At 38.2% G+C, this 12,293-nt stretch overlaps 1 protein-coding gene across 4 annotated transcripts; it reads left to right on the plus strand.

Moving 5' to 3' along the window:
* The first annotated feature begins 218 nt into the window (after window positions 1-218).
* On the plus strand, window positions 219-9,110 carry LOC124391463 (trichohyalin-like). 4 transcript variants are annotated; one of them, XR_006926981.1, is made up of 10 exons: window positions 219-432; window positions 3,598-3,656; window positions 4,139-4,192; window positions 4,449-4,607; window positions 4,801-4,959; window positions 5,169-5,261; window positions 5,374-5,466; window positions 5,779-5,871; window positions 6,160-6,220; window positions 6,471-6,603. XR_006926981.1 is itself a non-coding variant. In XM_046858049.1 (10 exons), the coding sequence occupies exons 1-10, from the start codon at window positions 264-266 to the stop codon at window positions 8,783-8,785; spliced, it is 975 nt and encodes a 324-aa protein (XP_046714005.1). In that variant the 5' UTR covers window positions 219-263; the 3' UTR covers window positions 8,786-9,110. The 4 variants fall into 4 exon arrangements, 3 of the variants coding, with proteins under 3 accessions (XP_046714005.1, XP_046714006.1, XP_046714004.1); XM_046858049.1 differs by lacking the exon at window positions 6,160-6,220 and adding an exon at window positions 8,771-9,110 and having other exon boundaries at window positions 6,471-6,551; XM_046858050.1 differs by lacking the exons at window positions 6,160-6,220; window positions 6,471-6,603 and adding an exon at window positions 8,771-9,108.
* Window positions 9,111-12,293: the final 3,183 nt, after the last annotated feature.

Genomic DNA, 12,293 nt, shown 5'->3' on the forward strand with positions numbered 1-12,293 from the left:
ATGTGTGTATTCTGGTTCCTTCGTTGTATTCTAATAATCATTTATTTTGGACAAGAATAACAGCAGAGCACTGTAAAGCCTCGCTAAAAGAGAACATGACATGCTTTGTAATTGCGCCGTATGACGCTCTGTTGTGACGTTATTTGCCTCCGTGACTTGTCTCTATGACGTGTTGGATGTATCTTAGTGACAGAGGACGCGGCGCGGCAGACCATTGCTGGACTTCGTGCGGTTCAGGTGCTTAACAGCGTTCAAGAGAGAAAATGAAGTTGATGGAACCATTCGGTGCTGCAATAGCGGATCTTCCACTACGCCCTCTGCTGTTTACAGCAGTAATTGCAGCCTCGGCAGGTATTTTCTGCTATTTGTTTAAACGGGGCGATGGAAAGAAACCAACAGCGGACCCACAGGACAAAACTCCACCCGAAGCAGGTACAACTATCTCTCAGTCCTGGTGTAGCAACCCATGTAGAGCTGATTTTACTTCTCTCTTTTCAAACTAATCATCTGAGTAGAAATGAGTTATTCAGTCCTGCAGATACTAAGGGAGTGGGGTGGTGGGCGTGGTCAAAATAGATGTAAAGACGCGTTAGAAAGTGTTTCCTTTATTAACAATAAAATGACAAAAAATATAATCAATCATGTTCCACATTCAAACATGTTTTTTATTTAGATTTTTATTTAGAGTGTCTCTGTCTATTATTCAATTAAATTTCAACTAATTTTATTGTGGAGTTTTTGTGAAAAGTGAAGGCAAAATCACTCCAAACCAGTGCATTTTCAGTCATGTTCCACATTCAAACACTCATAAAACATTTTCCTTTATAGGTTTGCTTAATCTTTAAATAGTTTCATATTAAATAATTCATATTCAGTGTGTCCTTCTCTATTATAGTCTTCAATTTCAAGTCATTTTACTGTAGAGTTTTTGAGAAAAGTGAAGGCAAACATCACTGCAAACATCACTGCATTTTCAATCATGTTCCACATTCACTCTAAAGACAGAGACAAACAGAGACAGACAGAGACAGAGACAGACAGAGACAAACAGAGACAGACAGAGACAGAGGAAGACTCTAAATAAGAATTATTAAAAAGATTGTGTGAATATGAGACATGATAAAAATGCACTGGTGTTTGGAGTGATTTTGCCTTCACTTTTCTCAAAAGACTCCACAGTAAAATGAGTTGAAATGTAATAGCGTAACAGACAAGGAAAATGTTTAATGAGTGTATGAATATGGACTATGATTGAAAATGCACTAATGTGTGGAGTGATTTTGACTTCACTTTTCTTAAAAACTCCACAATAAAATGGGTTAAAATGTAAGAATATAATAGACAGAGAGAGTCTTATTATAAATAATAATTATTTGAAAGATTGAGCAAACCTCAAAAAAAAATTTTATGAGTGTTTGAATATGGTGATTTAAGGTTCCCTGGTGGTCTAGTGGTTAGGATGCGGCGCTCTCACCGCTGCAGCCCGGGTTCGATCCCCAGTCAGGAGACTAACCCCAGCCACTTTCAGTGCCGGTCCCAACCCCGGATAAATGGGGAGGGTTGCGTTAGGAAGGGCATCCAGCGTAAAAACATGTGCCAAATCAAACATGCGGAGGATCCGCTGTGGCGACCCCTAACGGGAGAAGCCGAAAGAAAGGAATATGGTGATTTAAATGCACTGATTTTTATGTTTCTTAACCATTGTACAGTAGAACGACCTGAAAATGAATTCAGTGATAGTCAGGGTCACTCTTAGTAAAGATCAATTGAACAAATTAGCAAACATTTAAAGGAAGGTAAAATAAAGGTGATTTTGCTTGTACATTTTAAGATGTTTTAAAGGTGTTTGAATATGGGTCTTGATTATATATATATATATATATATATATATATATATATATATATATATATATATATATAGTACAGACTTTTGGACACACCTTCTCATTCAAAGAGTTTTCTTTATTTTCATGACTATGAAAATTGTAGATTCACACTGAAGGCATCAAAACTATGAATTAACACATGTAGAATTATATATGGAATTATATACAGAACAAAAAAGTGTGAAACAACTGAAAAATGTCATATTCTAGGTTCTTCAAAGTAGCCACCTTTTGCTTTGATTACTGATTTGCACACTCTTGGCATTCTCTTGATGAGCTTCAAGAGGTAGTCACCTGAAATGGTCTTCCAACAGTCTTGAAGGAGTTCCCAGAGATGCTTGGCACTTGTTGGCCCTTTTGCCTTCACTCTGCGGTCCAGCTCACCCCTAAACCATCTCGATTGGGTTCAGGTCCGGTGACTGTGGAGGCCAGGTCATCTGGCGCAGCACCCCATCACTCTCCTTCTTGGTCAAATAGCCCTTGATGCCTTCAGTGTGACTCTACAATTTTCATAGTCATAAAAATAAAGAAAACTTTTTGAATGAGAAGGTGTGTCCAAACTTTTGGTCTGTACTGTATATATATATATATACATATATATATATATATATATATTTATACCACAAACAAGAAATTATTTGTGCTTTGATAAAAAAAAATAAAAAAAAGTAATGTATTGGTATTTTATGTCATCATGCTTCTTAACACAGAACTGAACTGAAACTCTCTCTCTCTCTCTCGCACACACACACACACACACACACACACACACACACACACACACACTACACACTCAACTGTGTGTTACTGAACTGTACAACCTGAACTCAACACACACTCATTACTCATCTCAATTCATTCCACCACCATTTATTTATTATTTATACTTAACCATATTATACCATTTACATGCTGTTTTCTTTGCACCTCTTGACTGCTGCTACTGCTGTTTTTGCACTGCATTGCGTTTGTTTACATATACTCTTGTTCATTGTCTTTTATAGTCCTCTTTGTACAGTAGTGTATATTCAATGTATACAGTAGGTTTACTGGTCGATGCTATCTTGTGTTATGGGTATTTGTCCCACACTGGCCTGTGTTGTCTGCCTGCACTGTTTGCTCTCGATGCACTTTATGTAACTTTATGTTGTGTGTTGTAGCTCTATGTTGTTTGGTGTAGCACCAGGGTTCTGGAGGAACGTTATCTCATTTTTACTGTGTACTGTGTACCACTGTGTATGGTAGAAATGACAATAAAAGCATTTTGACTTGACTTGACATGATGAGTCAGGTTTGTCAGGTGCTCGTGCTGCCCGAAAGATGTAACTGTGTGTATGTACAGTATGTGTGTGTGTGTGTGTGTGTGTGTGTGTGTGTGTGTGTGTGTGTGTGTGTGTGTGTGTGTGTGTGTCTGTGTGTGTGTGTGTGTGTGTGTGTGTGTGTGTGTGTGTGTCCACCCACCCACATGGGAAATTTCAGGTTTATGAATGTGTGATAAAATGTACCAGGGTGTTGTTAGTCCACATTTTTAAAACAAGTAAAACACATTTTTGAATTCAAATAAAACAAATGTATTCAGCAGAAAAGTGAAAAAGAGGAAATAAATGTGCTTTAGAGATTAAAAGAAATACTGCTTGTGCGGAATGCAAAACAGAAATAGTGATGATGAAGATGATGATCTAATGCCTTTTTTTTTTAAATTTAATTCCAGTGTGTGACCAGGCCACAGAATTGTCTCTGCCCCAACCCGAAGAGGTTCCTCAGTACCAGGTCAAGATCAGTTTGTTCTGCTCCTAACTTTTATTCTGTAGTGTTCGTTTAGGTGTCTTACTAACAGCACAACTGCATCTTACTCAACAATCATTACTCTAAAATCTCTTTACAGTAATAATACATTCTGCTGTGTTTTTAAATCTGTTTTTATTCTTCTTCAGACCATTATAAAAGTAAATTACAGCAATAATGTGGGTAACAGTATAATACTGTTGATAATACTGTTAATGAAAAGATTTTAGAGTGTGATTTGATGTAAATATTAAGATGCAGTTGTGCTGTTAGTATATATAGTACACACACACACATGAAAATAATGCAATTAAAATGTTGCAAATTCTGATGCAGGAAAGATTGCATGACCGGAATTATTTCCAAAGCAAATTTACATAATGTTTAATGGCAGTGACCCATTCCAGATGTAAACATTAAGTACTAAATAGCTTTTTAACCTCTTTTGCTCCATTGCTGTGATATAGAGTTGTGAGCAACAGCAGCAGACTGAACATGATGATTTAACGAAGATAACGAAGGTAAGTTTTGTGTGTGTGTCTGTGTGTGCCTGTGTGTGCCTGTGTGTGTTGTGTGTGTGTGTGTGTGTGTGTGTGTGTGTGTGTGTGTGTGTGTTTGTGTGTGGGGTGTGTTTGTGTGTTTGTGTGTATGTGTGGTGTCGTGGTGAACTGTCACATTCTGGAAACATTTTGTCCTTCTGTTACCAAAATATGAAATTGTCTCAATGTGTGTGTCGGAGTAAATGAAATCAGCACAGATTCATTGTTTTGTGTTCAGCGTTTCGTGAAGAAAGTTGTGAAGAAATATCAGAAGGCTATAAAGAACATTGCTGAAATGGAGGCCCAGAAATCCAAACTGGAAGAGCAAGTTGAAATACTGCAAGACAGTGTACAGCAAATGTGTAAATGTATCTCTGTGTCTCAAAAGGAGTTTGATGTAAGTGAAAAATTGCATTAAGCAGTTCCTGATGAAATAAGCATGAACAAACTTATACAAGAACTTTTCATATCTTTTCTGCATGATGTTTCATTTAACCAAGATTAAAATTATTTACTCAAGTTGCTATTGCAGATGTGAACATTAAACACTTGAGATTGAACATTTTTTGCCCTGTGTGTGTGTGTTTTAGGAGTATAAGCAAAATTTTAATAAGGAAAGGCAGAGGGCTGTGGAGACCATCACCCAACTGGAGGAGGCGAAAGATCTTGTGCAGACCTTGCGAGTAACAGTGCAGGACATAGGGAACCTGCTCTGTGACACTCAGCAAGAATGTGACAAGCTGACAGAAGTAAGCAGCAATGACTTTCTTCAAGCAGCTCATTTATTAATAAATAAAAGGACTTTTCAATCGTATGCTAATAATTAGTTGAATTTAATTAAGTTATTACGTTACCTTAATTTGGTTAATTCATATAAGTGGCTCATGTGAACGAACATTATGCACTCGGGTTTGAACATCTTCTCCCCCGGTGTGTGTATGTGTATGTTTGTGTTTAGGAATGTGTTCGAAACCAGGAGACTCACACCATCCTTCAGTTAGAGAACAACAAGTTAAAGGAGCAGTTACTTCAGTGCGAACAGCTTATATCCGTAAGATTATTTCCTCACTAACCCATGAACGTCGTATTATTTTTTTTAACACTGAAGATAAAATAAAGCACTAGAATGTGAGCCTTTCCTGTTCCATTTGTGTGTTTTTTAGGAGCGTGAGCAAGATATGGATACTTACAAACTCTTTAGGATCAAGTACAAGGAGATGGAGAAGACTCTGGCTCATAAAGAGGCGTTACTGAAGGTAAACATACTTCTAATAAAGTACAAATGCTATTGTGAACTATTGTGTGTGTGGTGTGTGTGTGGTGTGTGTGTGTGTGTGTGTGTGTGTGTGTGTGTGTGTGTGTGTGTGTGTGTGTACTTGTTTTCTTACATTTTGGGGACATTTTCTCTTTTTCCTCCCTAATACGTTTGAAGCGATTCTCATGAGTAATCAGTCAGTTTATAAAATGTGTAGAAGTAATAATCAAATCAAAATAAGCGTTAATTGTTGCATATGAAGACATTTAACCCCCAGTTTTAACCTTTTTTTAACCTTGTGTGTGTGTTTTAGGAACGTGAGCAAGAGGTGGAGACTCACAACCTGCTTAAGATCAAGTACAAACAGATGGAGGAGACTCTGGGTCATAAAGAGGAGTTACTGCAGGTAAACTTTTTTTCTGATGAAAGAACTACTGCTATTGTGAACTATAGTGTGTTTGTGGACGTGTAGGTGCGTGTGTGTGTGTGTGTGTGTGTGTGTGTGTGTGTGTGTGTGTGTGTGTGTGTGTGTGTGTGTGTGTGTGTATACCTGTTTTCTCACATTTTTGGAAAATAGTTTGTCCTGAGTGATCAGTCAGTTTATAAAATTTTTCTGAATGTGTACAAGGAAATAAAGACATTTAACACTCGTGTTTAAGTGTTTAAACCTTTTTTTTTAAACCATTTCTTATAGCATAAGTAAGTGAAGAAGGCTGACAACAAAGAGGTTACAGCACTGTGAAGAGTTACTAAAGGTAGAGTTTCTTCCATCCGAGCCACAATAGGAATTCTTACCATTTGGAAAGTCAAAGTTGACGTGTGTGTTTTAGGAGCGTAAACAGGAGCGGGAATCTCACAGCCTCCTGCAGGTTAATTTTTGACTGATTACACGTTATTTCAGAGCGTAAACACTCAGGCGCGTTTCCAAAGTGTGTGTGTGTGTGTGTGTGTGTGTGTGTGTGTGTGTAGAATAAAGAGAATAAGCCTTAATTGTTGTTCTCTCAGGTCTCCTTGATGAAAGTAAAAGAAAACCATCAGATGGCTGAGGAGACCATTAGCCTTCTGCTGATGGAGAGTAGTGACCAGGTGAAGAGCGTGCAAGAGACAGTACTGGAATTGTGGGACCTGCTCTATGAATTTGACGAGCTAAATGAAGTATCCATTTCTGTCTGAGAATTTTTATTAAAAATATAAATAAATATAAAAGTGGCTAAATTAAAACCTTGAACACAACACACATTTTTCACAATGCCCTTTCTTTACTCGGATACAAAAATAGAAAAATATATTTTAATCACGAAACATTTGCTGATGTATCAACTTTCAAATCAAGCACCAAAATCCACCATGATACACACATGCGGCAAAAAAAGTCCACGTGGAATCATAGTAAAGGTTCCGTTTGGTGTGATGATGATTTACGTAATTTAAAACACCATAATTACTTTAAAACATTTACAAGAATATTTTGTCTTCATACTCTATGTAAGTATGGTTTTACTAATAATGAACAAACATTTGTATAAAGCATCCATATTTGTCCATGGCCATGTTGATTAGAGTCATAAAAACTTGAAAAGTACTAATTTAAGGTAGATTTACAACAGATAAAAATGTGCAATTAAGTTAATCACGAGTTAACTCATAACAATCATGTGATTAATCTTGATTAAATATTTTAATCAATTGACAGCCCTAATATACACAGTATCTCAAAAAAGTGAGTAAATCCCTCACATTTCAGCAACCATTTTATTATATGTTCTCAACTGACAATACTATAGAAATGGAACTTTGATATATTTCAGAGGAGTCAGTGTGCAGCTTATATAGCAGTACAGATTTACTGTCCTATAAAAATAACTCAACATACAGCCAATATAACTGGCAACAAAAGTGAGTACACCATTGTTATATAGCACTGCATTAATCCTCCTGGACATGGAATTTACTAGAACAGCACAGGTTGTTGCTGGGATCTTCTTCCACTCCTCTATAATGACATCACAGAGCTGCTGTATATTAGACACATGGTGCTTCTCCACCTTCCACTTGAGGATTCCCCACATGTGCTCAATAGGGTTTAGGTTTGGATATATACTTGGCCACTCCATCACCTTTACCTTTAGCTTCCTCAGCAAGGCAGTTGTGATTTTGGCGGTGTGTTCGGGGTCGTTACCATGTGGGAAAACTGCTGTTAGGCAAAGTTTCTGAAGGGAGGACATCAGACCACGATGCTACCACCACCTTGCTTTACTGTAGGCACGACAGAATTTTCTTGGTACTCCTCACCAGGGCCACACATGCTGGACACCATCTGAGCCAAACAAGTTTATCTTAGTCTCACTAGAACACATAACTGGGTTCCAGTTATTCATGCTCTTGGACAGGTTGTCTTCAACAGGCTCTCCGATCAAGCCACAGGGTGTTACAGATTTTCTTATAGCCTCACCCATCTTTGTGGAGAGAAACAATTCAAATTCTTAAATTCTCAGAGAGATCTTTTCCATGAGGTGCCATGTTGAACATCCAGTGGTCAGTATGAGAGAATTGTACTGAAAGCACCAAACTTTAACTGCTCTAATACAAGATACACAAATTTGTATGATCCAGTCAAGCAGACAAAAACATGAACATGATGAATGATACGTGGTTTTGCATGGTTACACGACTTAAAGCTGTTATCACTTAGGGTGTACTCACTTTTGTTGTCAGCTATTTTGACAATAATGGCTGTATGTTGAGTTCTTTCTAGTGAATCTATACTGCTATACAAGCTGCACATTGACTACTCAAAATTATATCCGTTTAATTTCTACAGTATTGTCCCTTTGAGAAGATATACTAAAATGGTTGCTGAAATGTGAGAGGTGTACTCATACTATAGAGAGATGTGTATCTTTTGGCATGTTTGATTTGGCACGTTTTTAAGCTGGATGCCCTTCCTAACGCAACCCTCCCCATTTATCCGGGCTTGGGACCGGCACTAAGAGCGGCTGGGGTTAGTTCCCTGACCGGGGATCAAACCTGGGCCGCAGCCTAACCACTAGACCACCAGGGGACCTACTCATACTATCGAGAGATATAATATATATATGATGTAACAACAGGCCTCCACCTCAGGTGCCAAGAGGGGCAAGCGCTCCAGCTGCAGCAAACGAGGAGGCGTGGCGTCCTTATGAGACACAGCTGGGGCTGAATTGGAGTGGCGGCTCATCACTGTCTTCAAAGCCGGCGACAGTGATTTGGAGATCCTCGGGCTCCCAATTAATGGCGGCTCTCACCATTTCTTTCTCTCACTACAGGCTGCAGACGGATGACGAGGAAGAGGAATTCCCCCCGGATCCACACAACGCCTAGTCAGTAAGGAATGACTTCTTGACCCTGTGGCAGGAAAACCCTGACCCCTACGAGCCGATGGTGATGGCGGCAGAGCCAGCCGCCCGACCGGACCTAAGGCATCGGAGTGCGGCGAGAACGCTCCGCTCCTTCTCACGCTCCAGCCACTCCTCACCTCCTTTCCCGGGCACCAGAACACTATTCCCCTTCCCTTTACCCTCACTTCTGGTTCCCAATAAAGACACTTTTATCCCCAATTTAACTTTCCTGTGTCTGTGTTCAGCCCGACACGGAGGTGAGTCGCCAACATTTTCTTTCTTCTACTCCTGTTAGGTGTCGCCACAGCGGATTATCCGTCTCCATATCCCCCTGTCCTCTTTATCTGCCTCTTTTAAACAAACTACCCGCATGTGTTCCCTCACAACATACATCCTCCTCCTTGGTCTTCCTCTCTTCTGCCTGGTGACTCCATCCTCAGCATTCTCCTACCGATATACCCCATGTCCCCCCACTGCACATGTCCAAACCACCTCAATCTAGCTTTCCTCATCTTGTCTCCAAAACGTCCCACTTGCGCGATTGTTCTAATAACCTAGTTTCTAATCCTGTCTATCCTTGTCACTCCCAATGAAAATCTCAACAACTTAATCCACCTCTTAATACCACCACTATTACCTTGCAATTATAGAAACTATTAATACTATACAAAAACGCAATATAACAAGGCGTGGTATTACAGAGAGAGACGGATTTTGCGTATTGAGGGTGAATACCATTTTTACTAAAGCAAGCTTAAACCTCTACACTACAACCGCAACTGTGCCACGTACATCTATATGTATCTATTTACATGATAAAAACATAAAACATTTAAATAAAATACATCATACCCACCAGAGATGCTGATTATTTATAGACAAAATCCATCCTTCTTCCTAGGTTAGACAACTCGAGTTTGCAAACCCTCTGTGACTCCAAACACTAAGTCGATCACTTGCAACTAACAGGTATTCCCAGCAGTATAATTTGCAACAGTCCTCAGAGGCTGTAAGTCAGTGTTACCACTCAAAGGCACTGGTCTGAAAGTGGCGAACAAACCGTGTACCGAGTTGAGACAAGCTAGCTAGCTTTGAGGTTAGCCGACCTCTCCTCACAATGTCTAGTTTTTCCAGAAAAGTCTGCCTTGAAAATTAATTACATTTTTAAGTCAATCCGAGACCAAGTCAATTTCTCCTCCTATGTCAGCCATTGTGGGCATAAAATATATGATGGCTACAGACGTGTTTTGCTCTGACCAACCAATCAGAGGATGAAAAAATGCTGACATTTTTGTGGGCCAGCTAGCTGGCCATGTAAGGCGAATTTACATCTGACTGGTTGAAGAAGCGGTCCCATTGCTAATATAGTTTCAGGTACATCGGCTAGCACTACTGAATCTAAGGGTCCTTGGCAGATTAGATTGACATGGGAACACAAAGGCTGAAATCTGTTTGAACAAAAGGTCTAACGTCCACATACATGTACTGGAAGCAGTGCAGCCAAAGGACAAACTACAAAAAGAAGAGAATAAACTATAAACTGTTGGGAATAAATTAATAAAATTTCATCAAACAAATATTAGAATGTAGGTTATCTCTCTCTCTCTCTCTCTCTGAGAGAGAGAGAGAGATAGTGTGTAATTAAACAAAATCTATATCTATAGATAATAAACACACTCTGATAAAACTAAAATTATTGGCAAAAATGTACATTATTTTGATCACCCAAGTATACTTTGCTTTAGGAAACCTTATTGTTTAAAAATGTGTAATAATGCAGCAGAGACAGGCAGTGGGAAATTGATATGTGGTTTAATTGTAAGCCACAAAGAGAGTAATCCAAAAACATGTTCACGAAAACAAGCAGAGAGTCAAAACACAGTAAAGCAGTCAGCGAGGCAAACCATTCCAAAACACGAGAAACCTAGACGCATAGACGAGGGGAGAATAGCAAGGTCAATACAAATAGAGCAAAGAAAACAAATGGCTTCCCAGGTTGTTAGTGTGAGCATGGTTTAAGTAGGCTCAAAACAGGAAATGCCTTATTACTGGGTGAGCTCAATATTCTGGTGACTGTTCCTTCTGGTGGCATGGAGGAGATATAGCGGCTGGATCTGTTACAAAATGTAACATTAACTATTTTTAATTTAGCACCCATTATGAATTTCTTTGAGAAAGCAAAAAGGCAAAGTATGCTTTAATTTGAATTATGGCCACAAAACACTTAAATGAGGAAAGAAATGAAAATGACATTTTGACTTTATTTTTCATTTTTTACACTAATGGTCCAAACAGTTTACACAGGAAAATAAAATGCATGATTTCATTTTATGTTTCATTTTGCACACATTAAATAATGATTACATTTTTATTTTGTTGTCTTCTTTTCCTTAATTATGATTCATTTACATACCTAAAACCACTTTTAAAGTCACTCTACCCACAATACAGAGGACAGATACAGATAAAACCCGTAGCAAACACCTTCAAAACACTCTAAATGAAGATACAGATGCATTCGAGCAGTGTTAGGGTATTTAGTCATTACAGTCCAAGCCTTACAGTGTAAGGCCTGTAGATGGCGCAATGTAGCTGTATGGTAATATAAGCAAATATTTAGCCTCAACGTTAATGAATATTGTACTATATTTAAAATTTAAATATGAAGATTTACAATTTTCTTCTAATCCCAATACTATAAAATATTCCAAATATAATGATTGTAATGTAATAAAACATAAAATAATATTAGTAAAAATCACCCTAAATACATACTAAATCCACTCTAAATACATTCTCACATTTGCTGGGGTGGTATCTTTACGGATTGATTTTTTTTTTTACTTTGTATATTATCTCTTAAAACGTTCATAATATCTATTTTTGCAAGTATTCTAAGGTGCACATTTGAAAAATGCTACACAGCATGCACTTTCTTAGGCCAAAGATTGACTGAAGGCCCAGAACATGTCCCTGTTTAAGTTCAGCCATGAAGGAAAGTTCAGCTGAGTGAGTATGTTCATTTCTGTAGAGAAAATAACTCGTCTATATACACGAAATATTCCAGCAAAAGAAAAATGTTAGTGGGTTTTAGATTATTTAACGGCCAGGAACCTTGTTAGGAAAATTGTAGAAGCATTAAAAAAAACAACCCTATTTCCATTAATTACTCCAACAGTGGATCCTAACCATGCAGAACAATGTAAACCGACCAGTTAGTTAGTTTAATAGATAGATAGATAGATAGATAGATAGATAGATAGATAGATAGATAGATAGATAGATAGATAGATAGATAATAAATATATAGATATACATTTATATTATATATAAATATCTATCTATCTATCGAGAGAGAGAGAGAGAGAGAGAGAGAGAGAGAGAGGCGGACTGACACTTTACACCTTTATTAAGCTCTTGATGGACAGAATGATCCGCTTTAGCAGGGGAG

Source organism: Silurus meridionalis, chromosome 9 (genome assembly GCF_014805685.1).
Source record: "Silurus meridionalis isolate SWU-2019-XX chromosome 9, ASM1480568v1, whole genome shotgun sequence".
NCBI classification, from domain to species: domain Eukaryota; kingdom Metazoa; phylum Chordata; class Actinopteri; order Siluriformes; family Siluridae; genus Silurus; species Silurus meridionalis.

Bases quoted from the DNA above. Each gene is read 5' to 3' on its own strand.
- LOC124391463 (XM_046858048.1), top strand. From the start codon at position 264: ATGAAGTTGATGGAACCATTCGGTGCTGCAATAGCGGATCTTCCACTA. The intron at 4,608-4,800 runs GTAAGTGAAAAA...TGTGTGTTTTAG, and splicing joins TGTCTCAAAAGGAGTTTGAT to GAGTATAAGCAAAATTTTAA. The intron at 5,467-5,778 runs GTAAACATACTT...TGTGTGTTTTAG, and splicing joins ATAAAGAGGCGTTACTGAAG to GAACGTGAGCAAGAGGTGGA.